The 20,935-nt window shown below is 44.9% G+C and overlaps 1 protein-coding gene across 21 annotated transcripts in view; it reads right to left on the bottom strand.

The window, feature by feature from the left end:
* The window catches only part of DST (dystonin), a 488,220-nt gene that overhangs the window by 436,929 nt on the left and 30,356 nt on the right, over nucleotides 1-20,935 (bottom strand). Inside the window, exon 1 of one of the 21 annotated variants that reach the window (XM_084967794.1) lies at nucleotides 13,700-13,762. The exons of the other annotated variants lie outside the window; for them this stretch is intronic. Within the exon in view, the coding sequence (XP_084823920.1) occupies nucleotides 13,700-13,735 (36 nt within the window). The 5' untranslated portion in view covers nucleotides 13,736-13,762. Of the gene's footprint in view, nucleotides 1-13,699; nucleotides 13,763-20,935 lie in introns of those variants that run through there. 21 annotated transcript variants of the gene reach the window in all.

The following is a 20,935-nucleotide window of genomic DNA, read 5'->3' as shown; positions in this document are numbered from 1 at the left end:
CACTGACTACTCAACAGAGGGATCTAAAGACTGAAAACTGCAGTAGGAATTCATCGGTCTGGCGGCCGCCCCAAAGGCCTTCTGAGGCTGCCCACTTCTGCCTGTTCCAACCAGACACACAGTCTTGACCATGAGTTCTACCGCACATGTGTCATAAATGCTCTTTTGTTTGCTGTCAGAGTCAGACTCCGTGGGCTTCAAACAAAACCCCTAGGGCACGCTCTTCCTGTTAGGTGTTCATGTGTTAGCTACTTCCTTTCTTTCTTTCTCTTTGTCTAATTTTAGGTCTGGACTCACGGCATATGGAAGTTCCCAGGCTAGGGGTCTAATTGGAGCTGTAACCACCAGCCTACACCACAGCCACAGCAATGTAGGATCTGAGCCGCGTCTGCAACCTACACCACAGCTCACGGCAAAGCCAGATCCCACTGAGTGAGGCCAGGGATGGAACCCGAAAACCTCTTGGTTCCTAGTCAGATTCTTTTCCACTGCGCCACGATGGGAACTCCTTTTATTTATTTAGGTACGTATGTATGGATTTATTTATTTATGTCTTTTAGGGCCACACCCGAGGCATAATGTGTTCGTTACTTTCTTCACACGTCCAATACTCAGACTTAAGCAGGCTGTTTGTGCAAAAAGTGGAGAAGGTATTAACAGCAATAATTTACTAAAGACCACGCAAGTGCTAAGCCCTTTACAGCCACTTCATAGACCAGCAAACCAAGGCTTGCCAGGATTAAGGAATCTACCCAAGAACTCGCAATTTAAAAAGCTCAGGTCTACATGACTCCAAACCGGTGTCCTTACCGCTTTGTCTCAGGTCTCTAGAGAGATTACAAGGCAGTAATGTACTCAGAGCTGATCGGCATATACTCACTGGCCTGGGCGCCACGGAGATGCTCAGGAAGCTATGCTGACTGATTAAAACAAGAAGTGGGAGTTCCCGTTGTGGCTCAGCAAATTAAGAACCTGACTAGTATCCATGAAGATGCAGGTTTGATCCCCGGCCTTGCTCAATGGGTTAACGATCCCGAGTTGCTGTGGCTGTGGTGTAGGACAGCAGCTGCAGCTCCAATTCGCTCCCCAGCCTGGGGACTTCCATATACTGTGGATGTGGCCCTAAAAAGAAAAAAAAAAAAAAATCTACAAAGGTGTTAGGTACGTGAGGCAGAAATTGAAAAGGTGAACATTTTCAAATAAGAATTAGTGTTATATAAGATCAAAATTGAGATGATGCATCTGAACAAAAGGAAAATCAGTGAATCATCCAGCATTATTTATATGAAGTTGCTTTTGCGTTATGGCTGTACCTGAAAAACCGGGGTTTATCGGAAGGCAAGATGCAAATCTACCATTCAAATATTATGAAACTCAGCAAGCTGATGTTTATAAAGCATATAATTCCCCATAAAAACACTATGATTCTCCTCAACCAAGGCTAGAAATAGGAGTTCCCATCATGGCTCTCTGAGGAAACGAATCTGTAGCATCTATGAGGATGCGGGTTCGAGCCCTGGCCTCTCTCAGTGGGTTAAGGATTCAGTGTTGCCGTGAGCTGTGGTGTAGGTAGCAGACGTGGCTCGGATCTGACGTTGCTGTGGCTGTGGTGTAGACCAGCGGCTAGAGCTCCATTCAACCCCTAGCCTGGGAACCTCCAAATGCCTCCGGTGCGGCCCTAAGAAGGAAGAAAAAAAAAAAAAAAGGCTAGAAATAAAGTATAGAGCATCTTGGATCCACAGATAAAATTCAAGGGAGACAGCGTGAACAATCTATCAACTGGGGGAAAATTTATGTCTTTATTTGCACTAAATTCTGATAAAACTTTAGCATATCCCTCAGTCATGAAAGTAGGCCATAAACCTGGACTGTGATCAGCAGATCTGTGACTTCTGCCATAGATATTTAAATGCTGATATTTATTTATTTTTTATTTTTATTTTTATTTATTTATTTTTTTTTTGTCTTTCAACTTTTTAGGGCTGCACCTGTGGCATATGGATGCTCCCAGGTCAAGGGTCAAATCAAAGCTACAGCTGCCAGCCTACACCACAGCCACAGAAATGCGGGATCCGAGCTGCATCTATGACCTACACCACAGCTCATGGCAACGTGAGATCCTAAACCCACTGAGCAAGGCCAGGGACTGAACCTGCATCCTCATGGATACTAGTTGGGTTCATTTCTGCTAAGCCACGATGGGAACTCTGAATGCTGATATTTAAATACTAAATTATAGCGGCTGCACATACCTTGAAGTACCATTTATGTTCATTCACTGTTACTTCAAAATCTCAGTAGTTAGTAAATCTGCTACTAGATCTTGTAATTTTATGCATTAATAAAGAAGTACACATACTGCCCTGTCAAAAATGGTTTTTTACTGACATATAGTTGATTTATAATATTGTGTTAGTTTCAGGTGTATAGCAAAGTTAATTCAGTTATACATACATACATATTCTTTTCCTTATAGTTTATTACAAGGTATTGAATATAGTTCCTTGTGCCATACAGTAAATCCTTGTTGATAATCTATTTTATACACGGTGGTGTGTTAGTGTGTAATTAATCTCAAACTGTCAATTCATCCCTCTCCTGCCCCTCCCTTTGTTAACCATAAGTCTGTTTTCTGGGTCTGTGAGTCTGCTTCTTTTTTACAAATAAGTTCATTTGTACTGTTTTTTTTAGATTCCACGTATGAGTGATATCATATGATGTTTGTCTTTCACTGGCTAACGTTACTTAGAATGATAATCTCTAGTTCTATCAGTGTTGCTGCAAATGGCATTCTTCATTCTTTTTACGGCTGGGTAATATTCCACCGTATATATGCACCATGTCTTCTTTATCCATTGCTCGGTCGACGGACACTTAGGTTGCTTCTATATCTTGGCTATTGTGAACAGTGCCACTATGGACACTCGGGTGCGTGTATCTTTTCAAATTAAGAGCTTCTATCTCTTCCAGATATATGTTCAGGAGTGAGACTGCAGGATGATACTGTAGTTCTATTTTCAGCTTTTTTTTTTTTCTCCTTTTTTGGCACCTTCTTGGCATATGGAAATTCTCAACCTGGGGATCAGATCTAAGCCAGAGCTCAAACCTACACCACAGCTCCAGCAACGCTGGCTCCTTAACCCTCTGCACCTGGCTGGGGATCAAACCAGCATCTCCAGAGAGACAAGCTGGATCATTAACCCACTGTGCGACAGTGGGAACTCCTATTTTTAGATTTTTGAGCAACCTCCATACCATTTTCCATTGTGGTTGTACCAAGGGTTCCCTTTTCTCCACACCTTCTCCCGCATTTATTGTTCATAGACTTTTTTTTTTTTTTTGTCTGTACCCACAGCATGTGGAAGTTCTGGGCCAGGGATCAAACCCAGCCACAGCATCAACCTGAACTGCAACAGCGACAATACCAGACATTTTAATGATACCATTTTGACTAGTGTGTGGTGATCACCTCATTGTAGCTTTGATTTGCATGTCTCTGATAATTAACGATGTTAAATTATCTTTTCATGGGCCTGCTGACCATCTGCATGTCTTCTCTGAAGTCTTCTGCTCACTTTTTGACTGGGCTATTGGTTTTTTGTCACTAAGCTGTATGAGCTGTTTGTATATTTTGGAAATTAAGCCCCTGTCAGTCACATTATTTGCAAATATTTTCTTCCAGTCCATAGGTTGTAGGTTGTCTTTTCATTTTGCTGATGGTTTCCTGTGCTGTACAAAAGCTTCTAAGTTTGATTTGGTCCCATTTTTTACTTTTGCTTTTATTTCTATTCGCTTGGGAGACTGACCTAAGGAAACACCAGTACCTCTTGTTTGCCTTCAAAGCAAATAATTCCCTGACAAAAAGGGGTAACAGGCTAGGGGTCAAATCAGACCTTCAGCTGCTGGCCTACACCACAGCCACAGCAACCCCAGATCCTTAACCCACTGAGCGGGGCCAAGGGTTGAACTGCATCCTCAGGGATAATAGCTGGGTTCGTTATCACTGATCCACAACTGGGAACTCCCCCAAAAGTCCATTTTTCATGTTTGCAAACTCTAAGAAATACCACACTTATTTCAGACAAGGTTTCACCGGTTAGTAATATAATTTAGTATGTACCGATACTGTATCACCTGGTTATTAATCCTGCTGATCAGAAGCTCTTACTAGCAGAGAGCTTGATGTTTATTCAAACTGCAAATGAATTACGTCAATGCAGTTTTGTAAAGAGCAGTCTTGTACAATCCCTTCCTGATGTCAATTACTCCCTTTCCGACACAGCCCCCTCCTCCCCCCGCTGCCAGGGGAGTGTGCTCTGTACCACGGCCCCCACTTCTCACGTCATGGGTCCTGGTACCTGGGCAGAGCCCCTCCCTCCAGAGTCTGACCCGGCAACACCAAAAGCCTGGGCCACTTAGCACAGAATTTGAACCTGAGGGAAAAAAAAAAATCCTTCTGTTGTTCTCAAACTTTACTATGCATATGCAGTGCCCAGGATTCTTATCAAAATGCAAAGCATGGGGCCTGAGACTCTGCATTTCTAGTAAGCTCCCAGGGAATCCCAGTGTTGCTGGTCTGCAGACCAAACAAGGATGCAGAAGGCCTGATGGAGGCCTTGTGGCCCTCACGCAGGCGGGGTAGGGGATGGGGCCAGGGGAGGGGGGAAAACCAGCTGACATCGAAGTGAGAGGCAGCAGCAGCTGGTGGAATAAACCCGAGTCACACCTTTGCCATGTCCACATCCCACCCCGAGCCGCATCTCAGTGAAGCCAGACCTTGGGGTGGGTTTTTCCGTTCAATTCCATGAAATGACACATATGCCCTTAGACCACGCCCTAAAATCTTGTAGGTCTCTGATGCTGTCCCCAGAGGAGCTGGGACATGTCCTCCGTGGAGGCAGGGGTGGAAAGGGGAGTAAGGGGAGATGTTGAGGTTGAAACCACTTGAGACGCAGCATCATTTCCTGCAGGGAGCTTGGAGCATTTCTTAATTATAACCATCAGGTTCACCCACGGGGCTCCCAGCGTCTACCCGGTAAACCAAGCCTAGTCTCCCTCCCAGCCACCCCTCAAACCCGTCATACGGAGTTTGTTTTCTCCCAACCCTACATAAAATCTGGGGTAGATCCTATCATTTTTCTGGTGGTTCTCAGATAATTAAAAACTCCTCCAGCCACTTCTAATGACAAAACAGTGCCATTCCAATGAGGTCATACCACTCCCCCAGCTTCCTCCTGAACAGGGTTTAAAGTGACTGCAGGCTTCTCCACAGAAAAACCGCATGTGCCCTTCCCCCGACAATTCTGTTTTCCCCTGCAGCCCCCCTGCTCTGTCCACTACGAGGGCAGCCAGCCGGCCAGTCTCTAGTCCTTTGGAACTGTCACATGCGGTCTGGCACCCACCTTGGCACATGATCTCTGAGGCCACAGTCAAGCTTCCTAATGATCTCCTAAAGTGGTTCATTAAGGGCAGGAGGGCTTAAAGCAAGACTCTCGGGGCACCACTGAGAAATTTTCCAGTCTCAGAGCTCCCGCTGTGACACAGTGGGCTAGGATCTGACTGCAGCGGCTTGGGTCACTGCAGAGGCATGGGTTCAATCCCCAGCTCGGCGCAGTGAGTTAAAGGATGCAGCACTGCCATAAAAAAAAAAAAAAAAAAAAAAAAAAAAGGAGGAAAGAAAGACATTTTCCAGCCTCCAACCCTGAGCCATCCCATAAGGTAGCCACTTGCCCCATGTGGCTATTTGCATTTAAATTTTAGGCTTTACATATTTTTTTCATTGAAGTATTATTGATTTACAATGTCATATTAGTTTTTGGTATATAGCCCGTGATTCAGTTATACATATATATTATTTTTCAGAAAAAATTATACGAATGAACTTAGTTACGTAACAGAAACAGACCCACAGACATAGAAAACAAACTGATAGTTGCCAAAGGTGAAAGGGGGGGATAAATTAGGCATTTGAGATTAACGAATACACACTACTACATATCAAACAGACCACACAGAGCTACTTTATAGCACAGATAAGTATATTTAATATCTTATAATAACCTTTTAGGGAAAAAAACTGAAAAAAATATTCTTTGCATATATATATATATGCATTTAAAATTTTATTTTTATGGCTGCACCCAGGCCGTATGGAAGTTCCTGGGCCAGGGATTGAATTCTAGCTGCAGCTACAACCCACAGCACAGCAACACTGGATCCTTTAACCCATTGTGCAGAGCCGGGAATCAAACACACGCCTCTGTAGTGACCCAAGCTATACATCACTTAAATTTTAATTTAATTTAATTTAGAGTTAAAATTAAACTAAACATTGAGTCCCTGGGGTTTGCCAGCCACATTCCAAGTGTTCAGCGCCACGTGTGGCATGTGGCAGGATGCAGGTAAATGTTTCCATTGTCTCAGAAAGTTCTACTCAACAGCTCTGGTCTAGCCTCTCAACACTGGACACTCAGCCTTTACCCACAGAGCTTAAATTAGGTGGTGGGCAACTCTGAATATCAGTGCGGGCTAACTGCTGCAGCAAGCCACACCCAGATCTCTGCACCTCAGCACAAAGCAAGCTGAAGTGTGGCTCACAGCACAGTGACACAGGACCTGCGCGTGCGATGGGGGCTCTGCTGCACAGTCGTTCAGGGCACAGGCCCCTTCCACCTTGCAGCTCATGAAGCACCCAGCGCCTTCCCAGTTTATGCCTATTTATTTATTTATTTATCTATTTTTGTCTTTTTAGCTATTTCTTGGGCCGCTCCCGCGACATATGGAGGTTCCCAGGCTAGGGGTCGAATCGGAGCTGTAGCCACAGGCCTACGCCAGAGCCACAGCAATGCAGGATCCGAGCCGCATCTGCAACCTACACCACACACAGCTCACGGCAACGCCGGATCGTTAACCCACTGAGCAAGGGCAGGGACTGAACCTGCAACCTCATGGTTCCTAGTCGGATTCGTCAACCATTGAGCCACGACGGGAACTCCAGTTTATGCCAATTTAAAGAGAAGGTGCTGGGACTGGGTGTGGATGGTGTCCATGGGCCCGGCCTGCAAACAGTGCCCATCACCTCTCGCAGTTTGGTAACCAGAACCCAGTTACGTGGCCATCACTGACCTACAAGGGACGCTGGAAAACGTGGTCAGGAGAAGAGGCCACGTGCCCCGACAGCAGGCTCAACCCCAGAGCTGGTTCCCAAATCAGGTGCACAGCCACGCACCTCCTTTTTGAGTCCTCTGCTTCTCCTCCTCACCAACCACAACTCAGACAAACTAACACCAAGAGCTCCTGCACACACCTTGTTACAAAGCCAGACTTAACATGAGCCCCATTTATCTCAGGCTTTCCCAACATTGTCCAGTTGGTTAATTACATGCAACTCTAACTCTTTACAGTTGCATAAATCATAATTTCTAATTACAAAGCATTTCTCATGTGCCAAATTCTGTGCATGCATTATTTCATTGTTTCTTGTAGTATTTTTAGGGAGTGAGTACTATTTTAGTGCCATTTTATAGATGTAAAAAAGAGACATTTACAAGTTTGCCTAAGACGTAGACTGTCTTTTCTCTAGGATTGAAACTCTGGCAGCCAAACCTCAGTTCTCCATTAGGGGGTCAGCAAACTGTGGCCCTCAGGCCAAATCTGACCCACTATCTATCTTTGCAAAGTTGGAATAGAGCCATGCCCATTCATGCTCATTGCCCACGGCTACTTCTGTGCTAGAAAGAAGCACGGCTGAGTAGCTGCATCAGAGTTCACACACGCTGCAAAGTTAAAAAAAAAATTTTTTTTTTTAATTTTATTGGAGTATATTTGACTTAGAATGTCGTGTGTTTTGGAGTATATTTGACTCAAAGGTGTATGGCAAAGTGATTCCATTATACACATACACGCATCCATTCTTCGGATTCTTTCCCCATACAGGTTGTTATAGAATATTGAGTAGAATTCCCTGTGCTATATGTCAGGTCCTTGTTGATTATTTTATATATAGTAGGGTGTGTATGTTAATCACAGACTCTTAATTTATCCCTCCCCCCACAACCTGTTCCCTTTGATGGCTGTAAATGTGGTTTCTAAATCTTTGAATCTGTTTGTTTCGTAAGTTCCTTTGTATCTTTTTTTTATTAGATTCGACATGTTAGGAGTTCCTGTTGTGGCTCAGGGGAAACGAATCCAACTAGGAACCATGAGGTTGAGGGTTTGATCCCTGGTCTCATTCAGTGGGTTGAGGATATGGCGTTGCTGTGAGGTGTGGTGTAGGTTGCAGACACGGCTCGGATCTGGCATTGCTGTGGCTGTGGTGTAGGCCAGCAGCTGTAGCTCTGATTAGACCCCTAGCCTGGGAACCTCCATATGCTGCAGGTCTGGCCCTAAAAAGACAAAAGACAAAAAAATAAAAAATAAAAAAAAATTCCATGTGTTAGTGAGCTCACATGATAATTGGTATATATCCAGAGAAAACTATAATTCGAAAAGATACATGCACCCCAATGTTCACTGCAGCACTGTTTACAATAGCCAAGACATGGAAACAACCTAAATGCCCATTAATAGAGGAAGGGTAAAGAAGATATGATATGGTACATGTATGCAGTGGAATATTACTCAGACATAAAAAAGAATGAAATAATACCGTCTGCAATAACATGAATAGACATATAGAGATAATTATAGTGAAGTCTTTAAACAAAGAAAATCTTTTTTTTTTTGTCTTTTTAGGCCTGCACCTGTGGCATATGGAGATTCCCAGGCTAGGGGTCCAACTGGAGCTGTAGTTGCTGGTCTACGCCAGAGCCAGAGCCATGCCAGACTCCAGCCGCATCTGCGACCTATACCACAGCTCACAGTAACACCAGATCCTCAACCCATTGAGCAAGGCCAGGGATTGAACCCTCAACCTCATGGTTCCTAGTCGGATTCATTTCCGCTGCGCCACAACAGGAACTCCTTTTTTTTTTTTTTTTTTTGGTCTTTTTAGGGCCGCACCCAGAGGTTCCCAGGCTAGGGGTCAAATCAGAGTTACAGCTGCTGGCCTACACCACAGCCACAGCAACACCAAATCCGAGCCGAGTCTGCACCCTACACCACAGCTCAAGGCAACACCAGATCCTTAACCCACTGAATGAGGCCAGGGATTGAACCTAGTCAGATTTGTTTCCACTGCGCTACGATGGGAACTCCAAACAGAGAAAAATCTTTAATACAAAATCCTTCCCGGGAGTTCTTGCCGTGGCTCACAGAAAACAAATCTGACAAGTATCCATGAAGACACAGGTTCGATCCTAGGCCTCGCTCAGTTGGGTCAAGGATCCAGCATTGCTGTGAGCTATGGTGTCAGTCAAAGATGCGGCTTGGATCTGGCGTTGCTGTGGATGTGGTGGAGGCCACAGCGGCTACAGTGCCAATTCAACCCCTTCCTAGCCTGGGAACCTCCATATGCCATGGGGACGGCCCTAAAAAGACAAAGAAAGGAAGGAAGGAAAAAAATCCTTTTCAATCCCCAGTTGGAGTATCCTATAGGGCGCTGCAGTATCCTATGGGGCCCTGAGCACTCTGATTCCATCACTCTGAAAAGGAATTTTGACTCAGTGTTCTGGTCAGCTGATCTGTGCTCTGCACCGGCAACTGGGCCTGTGAGATACACAGGTCAGTCCACTACCCCTCTGGCAGCCTCGTCTGCTCCATCTGTTTGTGGTTTCACAGGCAGATTAAACAACATCTGTCGGGCGGTTTCATCAAACACAGAGATGATACTATCAAGGATGCACCTGCATTACTTTCTAAAAATGATTATGTCTGTTCCCTTTATGTTTGGACTGTAACTACCAAGTGAAAGGTTTGCACAAGCTGATCAACCTGATGGCTTTGGATACGAATGGTTTCACCCCTCCCACCTCCTGCTCCAGTTTTTAGAAAGAAAGCCATTAGCACAGAGGACAGTGAATCTTATGGTCAGTGGCTATTCAGTAAGGCAAGGCCTATTGTGTTGAAACGAGCCTATCTACTCTATTTTTTCTTAGATGGAATTCATCAGCATTTTTTTTCACCAAGATGAGCCATAAAAAGAATATAAATATGCTTGGTTTTTACAAGACTCAGAGCATGGAACCCACACTGCGTTCACATTCAATCAAGTTAATAGTAGGGTGGAAACTGCATCTACTTGGGCAAAACTAGAACAAGGACATCTTAGCGGGTGCTGGCGGGCACCACCTGAGCCCCACCTTCAGGAGGCTTTTGGCTGAACCCCTGTGTGGGAATTACCCTCAGCGAAAGCCAGCTGCCTGGCCCTCGCCACACACTGTCCTCCAGGGCCAGCGCTGCTGCTCAGGGGAAAGGGGGCATGCTGGCCTCAGTGAGGAGTAAATCTGAAGGGCCTCTCAGCTCCAGAACTTCCCTGGGATCAGCCAGGCCTCTGCTGCATATGCATCACACTCCTTCTCTTGCTGGGCTGCTCCCCCTCCCCCATCAGTCCCCTGCACCCAGTCTCCATCTCAAAAGTCAATTTCCCTGGGAAGCTGACCAAACAACAAACAGGAAGTCTGATTTCTTACACTGTGCCATCAATAACTGATGCGCTACATTTAACATCCAATGACAGCAATAAAGAGCTTCTCAGGACAGCAAATCCATCAGTATCAAAAATGACAGTAAGAGCAAAACCCTGGGTGGTGCACACAGCAACACAGGGAGCATCAAGCTGGAGAAGCGGCAGCTGTCTGGGAAGGGAGGCGGGGTAGACTGAGATCTGGAGGGAAGGCGAGCTCTAAGGAGGGTGAGAGGATGGCGAGAGGATGGCTGCCTGCGAAGCAATTGCCTCTGTGGAATCGCTCTCCCGCAGGCAGAGCTGCCGGCACAGACAGTCATGCGCAGTAACAGCTCTATAAATAGCAAAACCCCCAGCCAATCCCAGCCCAGGCTCTGTAATTACAGAGCCAGGGGTCTCACAGATGAAGACTGGAAGCCTGTGCACAGTCTGCTTGCAGGCAGCCTTTTCGGAGCCACCCACTTGCAGACAGTAACCAGACCCTGTGTCCACAAAATAAGCAGAGTCACCATTCACAACAGGAATGTGCCTGTCCCTATCAGTGTTCTGTAATCACCTATATGGGAATAGATGCTGAAAATTATGGATATATGTATATGTATGACTGACTCACGTTGCTGTGCCCCTGAAGCTAACACAACATTGTTAAGTCGACCATATTCCAGTGTACGATAAAAATTAAATGTAAAAAGTGAAACAAAATCGGAATATGCCAGGGACCACGACCTTTTCAAGATAAAAAACTAGATAACATAAAACAACGAAGTGTGTTTTATGAAGTGTTTATAGCGTCCCAACTGCTAAGATGCCAGATAGCACCCAAACAGCACATCGGGGGGGGGGGGGGGGAGAAGCGACAAGGGAGGAAAGGCAGGGAGACGATGAGGCTGTGCAGCCCCCTGAGCGTGCAGGAGAAAATGAAGATGGGGAAGGAAAAAGAGAGAAAAGACAAAAGGAAAATAGGAAAGGAGGAAAAAACTGAACTTGTGCAAATTTGCAACAAGTCACAGCAAAGACCTACTAAGTGGTCACTAAGTCTTTTCAAGAGCATCCTTAAGTACCTTCAATATCTGTTACAAAATCAGAGTCTCTTTTTACTTATTTATTTATTGGCCGCACTGACAGCATGTGGACGTTCCCAGGCCAGGGACTGAACCTGAGCTGCAACTGCAACCTATTGTCACAGTAGTGACAACACCAGATCCTTAACCTCTAGGCCACAGGGAACTGAAAATCAGAATCTTTTTTTTTTTTTTTTTTTTTTTTTTTGTCTTTTTAGGGCCGCACCCACAGCAGATGGAGGTTCCCAGGCTAGGGGTCGAATTGGAGCTGTAGCCGCCAGCCTATACCACAGCCACAGCAACATGGGATCCGAGCCACGTCTGCAACCTACACCACAGCTCACAGCAATGCCAGATCCTTAACCCACTGAGGGAGGCCAGGGATCAAACTGGCATCCTCCTGGATGCTAGTCAGGTTTGTTAACCACTGAGCCATGATGGGAACTTCCAAAATCAGTCTTTAAGAGACTAAAGTCACTTTATCGGACAGTGCATCAGAAACAACCCAAGACAAGACAGGGCAGTGGAAAAAAACCAAGCAGACAAATAAAAGACCTAAAGGTACATGCAAACCGAACAGCTAACACTCTGTACAAGGGAAAAATGATGGATAAATTAAACTTACAACTATGGCTCTACTAACAGCATCCCCAGTAAGCTATTCTAAAGTAATAGCTCAGGCTTAAGGCCCAACATAATCCCAATAAAATACTGCTTCTATGAGAAAGTCTGACGTCATCATGACTCAGGACAACTCAGTCAGGAGACAGGTGGGGCCCCCCCGAGTCCGGGTGGCAGAGAGGTGACAGGGAGTAGCAAGCCAGGCTGATGTCATCGTGACTCAGGACAACTCAGGCAGGAGACAGGTGGGGCCCCCCGGGGTCCGGGTAGCCGAGAAGTGACAGGGAGCAGCAAGCCAGGCCTGCCGAGAGTCCTGCGTCTGTGCAGGCATGTGCCTGTGGGTAGGCACTGCCGTGTAGGCTCCAGCCGGGCGTGCAGGAGCTCAGAGCACTGGATGATTAATCAGGCAGGTCAGGACCTAGGTGACCGGCCATAAGGGTAGGAGCCCCAGGACCCCGTGTGTCCTCACCATTGCTCACCTCCTGCCCACTCTGACCTCCCAAATTGTCCTCAGGGTCAAACAATTAAAAGGCTTCAGTTGGCACTCTTCTGATTGATCCGTGCCCATGTTCTACTGACTGCTAAATATTCTAAACATCACCTCTGCCAACATACAAGGTTAAAGAAAGCTAATCAGGCTTTGGGGCTGGAGTTCAGGGCAGGACTCCAAGTCCCAAAGGTGAGTGACAGCACGAACACAGGCAAGCAGGCAGTCAATACCCAACCCCGGGCCAGGCGGGAGTGGGGTGGGAAGGTGAGGGTGGGGGCGGGTAGATGCCTGCCAGGCTCCCATCCAGCCCAGGCTCCCATCAAGCCCAGCTTCCCATCCAGCCCAGGCTCCCATCAAGCCCAGCTTCCCGCCCAGCCCAGGCTCCCATCAAGCCCAGCTTCCCATCAAGCCCAGTTTCCCATCCAGCCCAATTTCCCATCCAGCCCAGCTTCCCATCCAGCCCAGGCTCCCATCAAGCCCAGCTTCCCATCCAGCCCAGGCTCCCATCAAGCCCAGATTCCCATCAAGCCCAGGTTCCTGACTTGAGGCAAGACTAAGACTCCCTGGGCAGAAGCTCCCAGCACATGCAGCTACGGTCAGAAACATCTAGAAGTATCACAGCCCCCACTGGGGACACGCAGAGCAGGAAGGACTGACCGTTCCCACCCACAGTCTGATGGTTGAACCTTTGCCCCCAAAGAAATTAAGTGAATGGATTTGGTCTGTGTTCAAGTCTTAAATGCTTTTTTGGCAGCGCAGGGCCTCTCAGAGTCCACTTACTCTGAAGACATACTGATCAGCAAGAAGAAAAGAATGTTTTCACGACCTGCTATCTCCTGATAATTCATCCTAAGCGAAGAGAGAGAGAAGGAGCAGAGAGCTAACGGGACCAAGGACAAGGACAGCTGATGAGAGACTGAGAAATGTGAGACCGGAACAGGCTGGCCGAGCCGCCCTGTCACTCACTGTGCATTTCTGCTCAATCTTTGACCTGCATCCCATGGTTGCCACAAAATTTCTCCTCAGAAGTCACCTTGACCCTTTCTCCTGAGAGGATGTTATTGGATCGTAGCTGAAAGCTTGAAAGGGATTGTGTTACCTGCCTGCAGCTATTTGGGCAGGAGCTAGGAATTTTTTAACCCACATCGTTCGATCCTGCTGACTCTCACTGCAGACCATGGAAGTGGGGCTTATTTCCATGTGGCCTTTTGCAGCATTAATCATGGTCTGACTCATTTCAAATGTACTCGTGGATGTGAGGACAGAAACCTGCTTCTCTTTCCTTAGTATCCTCCTTGTTCCTGTCCAGACCTGGCACAGAGTCGATTCTCATTAAGTTTGGGGTTTGATTTTCTTTTTCAAAGATCTATTTGCCTAAAAATTGCAGAAAAGAACAAGTTAGAAACCTAAGCCCTTCCAAAAGAGTATACTACGCTCTTTTTAAAGTGTATGAAGTCAGGAGTTCCTGCCTTGGTGTAGTGGGTTAAGAACCTGACTGTAGCAGCAGGGGTTGCTGCCGAGGCATGGGTTCCATCCCCAGCCAGGTGCAGTGGGTTAAGGATCCCATGTTGCCACAGCTGTGGCATAGGTCACATCTGCCGCTGGATTCAATCCCTGGCCCAGGAACTTCCATATGTCGCAGGTGTGGCCATAAAAAATATATACATATATAAAATCAAAGAATGTCCCTGTTTTGTACCTCAAAACACATCCCTCCAGAATAATACCTGGGAAGCTGGTAAATAGCATCCTGATTTTTTTCCTATGCTTATTCAGATATTTACAGATAAATAATAATTTTTAACGAAAAAGGATCTTGCTATACACATTGTGTCGCACTTTGCTCTATTTATTTATTTATACTGTGGATAGCATTTCAGAGGTACATTCTTTTGAACAACTGAATAATTTTCCAATACACTGGTGTGGCACACTTTTTCAGCTGCACCCAAGGCATGGAGAAGTGGTGTGGCCCACTGTTTAAAAATGTGAGATCCTTCAGGTTTCTCCTTTTGTAAACAGTGTGATAAACAAAATGTATAGATATCTTGAACTAAATCTTTACTGAGATGTGGGATTACCAGGCCACAGAAAAATCTCATTGTAAAGCTACTACCAAATGTGTCCCTAAAAATGTTGAACCAATTACATTACCAGCCATACTCAAAAAGCACCATTCCCTCCTCTCCCCATCAACACTGTGCGATACCAATCTTTTTATTTGTTGCCAGTCTGATGGGCAAAAAACTAGTCTAATTTGCATTTTTTATGAGTAATGCTGGGAATCTTTTCATACTTTTATAAACCATTTTGTACTCTTTTTTTTTTTTTTTTTTTTTTTTTTTGTCTTTTTGCCATTTCTTGGGCTGCTCCCACGGCATATGGAGGTTCCCAGGCTAGGGGTCCAATCGGAACCGTAGCCACCGGCCTACAGCACAGCCACAGCGACACGGGATCTGAGCCCCGTTTGCAGCCAACACCACAGCTCACGCAACGCCGGATCCTTAACCCACTGAGCAAGGCCAGGGAACAAACCCGCAACCTCATGGTTCCTAGTAGGATTCGTTAACCACTGAGCCACGACGGAAACTCCTATACTCTTTTTTGAGTTGTTTGTTTGACTCCTTTACTCATTTTTCTACAGATTATATGTATCTGCCACATTGATTTTGTGGAAGCTTTTTATATAATAGGAATACAATTATTTACCATTTATGCTGCAACCTGTCTTTTAATCTTATTGTACAGACGTTTACAATTATTTCACTCAAACCTGCCTATCTTTCCCTTTATGACTCCGAAATTTTGTTTTCTCCTAGAAAGTTTCTCCCAATTTGCAAGATTACCAAGTGGTCTCCTCTATTGTCTTATATTCCTCAAATCCTTCGAGGGCATGTTTATCATCCCTCTTGAATTAACTATGTGCATATGTTTAATCTGTATGAAATTAATATTTTTTTGGCTGCACCATGGCATATGGAGGTTCTTGGGCCAGGGATCAAAGCCATGCCACAGCAGCGACCCTAGCCCCTCAGCAACAATGCCAGCTTCTTAACCCAGTGTGTTACCAGGGAACTCCTGAGATCAGATTCTGACTACAGTGTGAGGTACAGACTAATTTCCTCCCTCCCAGGGAGGTAATGTCCACTGAACTAGCTATTCTTTCTCCAAACACTGTTTTATTTTTCCTTTTTAAATATGTGTGTATTTTTATTATGGAAAATTTCAAAATATAACAAAGAAGGTAAACACGAGAAAGGCTGGGGCCTGGGACCTTGGGCCGCCGTGGCTGCAGTGCTTACACCTGCACCTGGACCAACATCTCCTGGAATAACCGATACAAGGAATCTCCAAGGCATGAAGTAACCACACCCACATTATGGAAAATAAGTTACAAAAAGGCCACAAACCAGCTGCCAGGTCTGAGGTGCTGGGAGCAAAAGCAGGGACTAGCACCACTGAGGGGGCAGGCAGGCTATCTAAGCCCCTCCCAACCCGCCCCCACCCTCACCCCATTTAAGGGACCATAATCAATGAATGAAATTAAAAAATGAATGTTGAGATTATTAAGAGCAGGTACTAGTACAATTTTCCCACTTGAATCTATTTTTTGTTACCTTTTTCACGATAACAATGGCTAAAACCAAACATCAAAATTAACTGAGTTCCTGTCATGATGCAGTGGGTTAAGAATCCAACTGCAGGTGTTCCCATGGTGGTGCAATGGAATCCACAGCATCTCAGGGTTGCCAAAAAAAAAAAAAAAAGAAAAGCAAAAGAATCCAACTACAGCAGCTCGGGTCACGGTGGAGGTGTGGGCTCAATTCCCAGCCCAGCACAGTGGGTTAAAGGATCCAGCACTGCCAAAGCTGCAGCTTGGAGTCCATATGTCACACATGTGGCCATAAAATTTTTAAAAAAGTTAAAATTAAAAAAATAAATTGTGCTTAAAGTAACTGACATTTGAATTACTGAATTTGTACAGGGTTAAGCAATGATTTCTTAAAAATTAATAATGTTAATATTTTTCTCTAGATGAAATTTGTTATACATAACACATTAACACAGGGGTATGCGACCTAATTTAAATAAATACATACATATCCGACTTTCCTGGTGGGGTTAACAGTCAAAACTGTGAGGGCTTGGATCCAGCATTGCCGTGAGCTGTGGTGTAGGTCGAAGATGTGGCTTGGATCTGGCAGTGCTGTGGCTGTAATGTAGGCTGGTAGTTACAGCTCTGATTTGACCCCTAGCCTGGGAACCTCCATATGCCGCAGGTTCAGCCCTAAAAAGACCAAAAAAAAAAAAAAAAAAACTCCAAAAAACTGTGAGGACTACTGGCAGAAAAGGGCATCTGCATCACTTTGTACATTTATTTTTAACATATAAAAGAGTGAGAATAATCTAAATGGACTAGTGATCACAGGATATACTAAATAGGATATAAGATACAACATGGAAAAATGCTCCAAGCACAAAGAGTTTTACACACATAGTCTCATCTAATGCCACCCACACAGCACTGAGTTATTATACTACAGTTTGCTTCTGAGGTGGTTTCCTTTTTTTCTGTCTTTTTAGGGCTGCACCCATGGCATATGGAAGTTCCCAGGCTAGGGGTCGAGTCAGATCTGCAGCTGCCAGCCTACACCACAGCCACAGCAATGCAGGATCCAAGGCACGTCTGCGACCTACACCACAGCTCACAGCAACGCTGGATCCTTAACCCACTGAGCGAGGCCAGGGATCAAACCCTTGTCCTCATGGATGCTAGTTGGGTTCGTTATGGCTGTGTGGGAACTCTTGAAATGACTTACTTTATGTGCAGGGATATGCTATAAAAATACGTATAGGCACATAAGTAAGACAATTATCTATTAGTTATAATGTTAATTTCAATAACAGATTATATATATAATATATACTTTATACGCTACATTCCTAGAGCCATTAAAATATACTCTAAGTTCCTAGAGCCATTAACAATTTCAAGTTCTGTTTCCCACATGCTACATGCCCCCAAAGCTCCAGGCAGTACACAGACTACCAGCTAAAAGCCCCAGCGCACTTTGCCACAAGCTCCGCCAGCTACAGGGCGTTGTGTTACACGTTGAGCTTATGCTGCAATATGTAATGATTGCCCCGCTCTAGCCTGTCTTGATTTTCGTTTCTGGCTAAAAGTTTTGGCCCATCATTACTGACAAAAAAGTGAAAGCTCTAGATGTGTTTGCCAAGAGAAACAAAGCATGCCACACTGAGTGACAAAACATGTTTCACAAAGACTCAAGACAACTCTAAAGGAACAATCAGAGACACAGAGAGCAAAGATCTGAAACTAAATGCAATGTGGTGGACATCCTTGGTGGAAGGGCTGACCAGCAGCTTGATGACTCACAGCTAGAAGAATGGCCACGAGAAATGTTTTATTCCACTGAAAGGGAAGAGAACCGGACAGTGGCAGGAAAGACATGGCCACAGCGCTGATTCCGTTAAAACCCTCATTTCCAGGAGCAGATACTTAGGTTACAAAGGCTGTGCAGGAGTTCCCATCGCGGTGCAGTGGTTAACGAATCCGGCTAGGAACCATGAGGTTGCGGGTTTGATTCCTGGCCTTGCTCAGTGGGTTAAGGATCCAGCGTTGCCGTGAGCTGTGGTACAGGTCGCAGACGCGGCTCAGATCCCACGTTGCTGTGGCTCTGGCGTAGGCCGGTGGCTACAGCTCCGATTAGACCCCTACCCTGGGAACCTCCATATGCCACGGGAGTGGCCCAAGAAATGGCAAAAAGACAAAAAAAAAAAAAAAAAAAAAAAAAGGCTGTGCAGTCACGGTCAAGTTCTAGCTACCCTTGCAACAGATCATTACTATATTATTCAAATTACTCCAAGTGATAGAAAAATAAGCAAAATTTCTCAACCCATTTTAAGATGCTTACGAAGCCTAAAAACAAAGCTTGGTAAATTCCAGAGAAGAAGCAACTATCGACCCATCTAACATACAAAGATAAATTAAAAGATCCCAAATAAAATCACACCAGAACGAAAGCAGTGAGTTCAAATAATAAAATTCCAAGACTAAATGGTTTGTTCCAATAATTAAAGGCTAACTCAACAACAGGGAACCCAGCACCATACTTTATTACAGTTATAAAATAAAGAAAAAATAATAATATCAATAGGTGCATCAAGATTGCAGATAAATTCAAGAGCAGCTGTTGATGAAAAAGGGAGTAAAAGAGAAAGAGAAGGAAACTTTCTAAATGCTAAAAAGATTATATGTCAGGAATCAACAGCGAACGCTGATTTATATGAAATACAAAGGCATGACTCAAAGTAAACCCAAGCCAAAGGTACTCATTATCACAATTACTTTTAAAATTTTAGGAGACGACAGCTAAAAAAATAGAAGAGAAAAAAGAAGTCGTCTAAGCATTAGTAAAAAAAAGTCATCATTAACATTTACAAATGTGACGACATTTCTAGAAAAGCTAAGCAATCAGTTAAAAACTGTCAAACTTATGAGGTGAGTACGATAAAGGGATACAAATAAATATGCAAAACTCAATAAGCATTTGACTGAAAATATGAACTAGCTTGTTGTTATAGCTGTGTTTCCCCATAACCAGTCTGGGGAATAGCGGATGCTTATTGGGGAATATTTGATTTCTTCCCTAGATTAGATGGAGAAAGGGGGTGCTGGTAAACGGACTGACTGGGGTTTAGGGGGGAGCTGTGATAGCGTGTTTGCCAATTTCCATGGTGTAAATATTCCCATCACAGCCATGATGTCACTGAACACACAACTGGAAAGACATGCGTACAAGTGGTCCAGCTCTGACAGAAGCCAGCTCCAGACCCCACCGGATGGAGGCGACTGACTTCACATTTTTACATCGATACCGATACGTTTATATACATGTACACCACTCAGTCCCAGTTTTCCTCTTCCAGGACAGCCTGAGGACATTCTTAATGTGCTTATGCAGGGAATCGGAGAGCATGGTGTCTCGCTGACGATTTATACCACTTCTTCTCAGCTTCAGTCATCTTAGGTTTCTACTAAGACTCTTTTATGGTGGCAGAAATAAGCTAAATATGTCCAGGAAGCCAGACTTTCTTTAGCACTGTAAATGCACAAACCAGAAAAATCCTCCTTTCTAGTTTCCGAACGCATGTTGCTTATTTTAATTTAATCACCAGAAGCATGGACTGCCTCCACAGTAGAGGAACAGTCTCTCATTTCACCACGTCTGATGTACCTAAAATGTTCCTAAATAATTTTTTTTTTTTTTTTTTGCTTTTCAGGGCCATACCCGAGGCATATGGAGGTTCCCAGGCTAGGGGTCCAATCGGAGCTACAGCTGCTGGCTTACCCCACAGCCACAGCAGTGCCAGATCCAAGATGCGTCTACCACCTATACCACAACTCATGGCAACCCCAGATCCTTAATCCACTGAACGAAGCTAGGGATCGAACCCGCAACCTTATGGTTCCTAGTCGGATTCTTTTCCGCTGCGCCACAATGTGAGCTCCCTAAATAACTTCTAATTACAGTAAAAAAAATTAAATCAAGATAGTTTAGAATGAGAGGCTCTGTTCTTGCAGGATGGGAAGGGGCTGGTTTTTCTCACCCCTGTGGTTCGGACACCTCCCCCAGAGCAGTGAGCATCACCCTTCTGTGAGCACTGGCTGTGGGGTGGGGGGCCCCCAAGTTCCATAGGTGGCCATTTGAGGTTAAAGAAAAACCCTAAGTTCAAATGCTTGCTTTAAGAAAAATTATTGCCTGGAGTTCCCACTGTGGCGCAGAGGGTTAAGGATCTAGTGATGCTGCAGCTGCAACAGATTCGAGCCCTGGCCTGGGAATTTCCATATGCCACAGGTACGCCCCCCAAAAATAATCACTTTCCTTAATCTTCTGAGGGGGGAGAAGGAGGACCATGACATTCCATCTCACGCAAAATTTTGATTGAATTGACGAACATTATATTTGTATCTGCTTCATTTTTAAAACTTTGTTTGGCCACAGTGTGCAGCAGCTTGATGACATAGGATCTCAGCTCCCAGACCAACGACTGAACCCAGGTCACAGCAGTGAAAGCACCGTATCTCAACTATGACGCCACCAGGGAACTCCCCATGTCTGCTCTTTTATCATAAAGATTAAAGATTGTTCCTTTGGCCACCCTAATGGCTAGCTAATT

The sequence above is a fragment of the Sus scrofa genome, chromosome 7 (genome assembly GCF_054392235.1).
Source record: "Sus scrofa isolate SSC_HxYL_T2T_F1_AM1 chromosome 7, Sscrofa_HxYL_maternal_Yorkshire_Landrace_v2.0, whole genome shotgun sequence".
Taxonomy (NCBI): Eukaryota; Metazoa; Chordata; class Mammalia; order Artiodactyla; family Suidae; genus Sus; species Sus scrofa.
The sequence above is the reverse complement of the archived record's forward strand: the minus strand, read 5'-3'. Positions and strand labels throughout refer to the sequence as shown.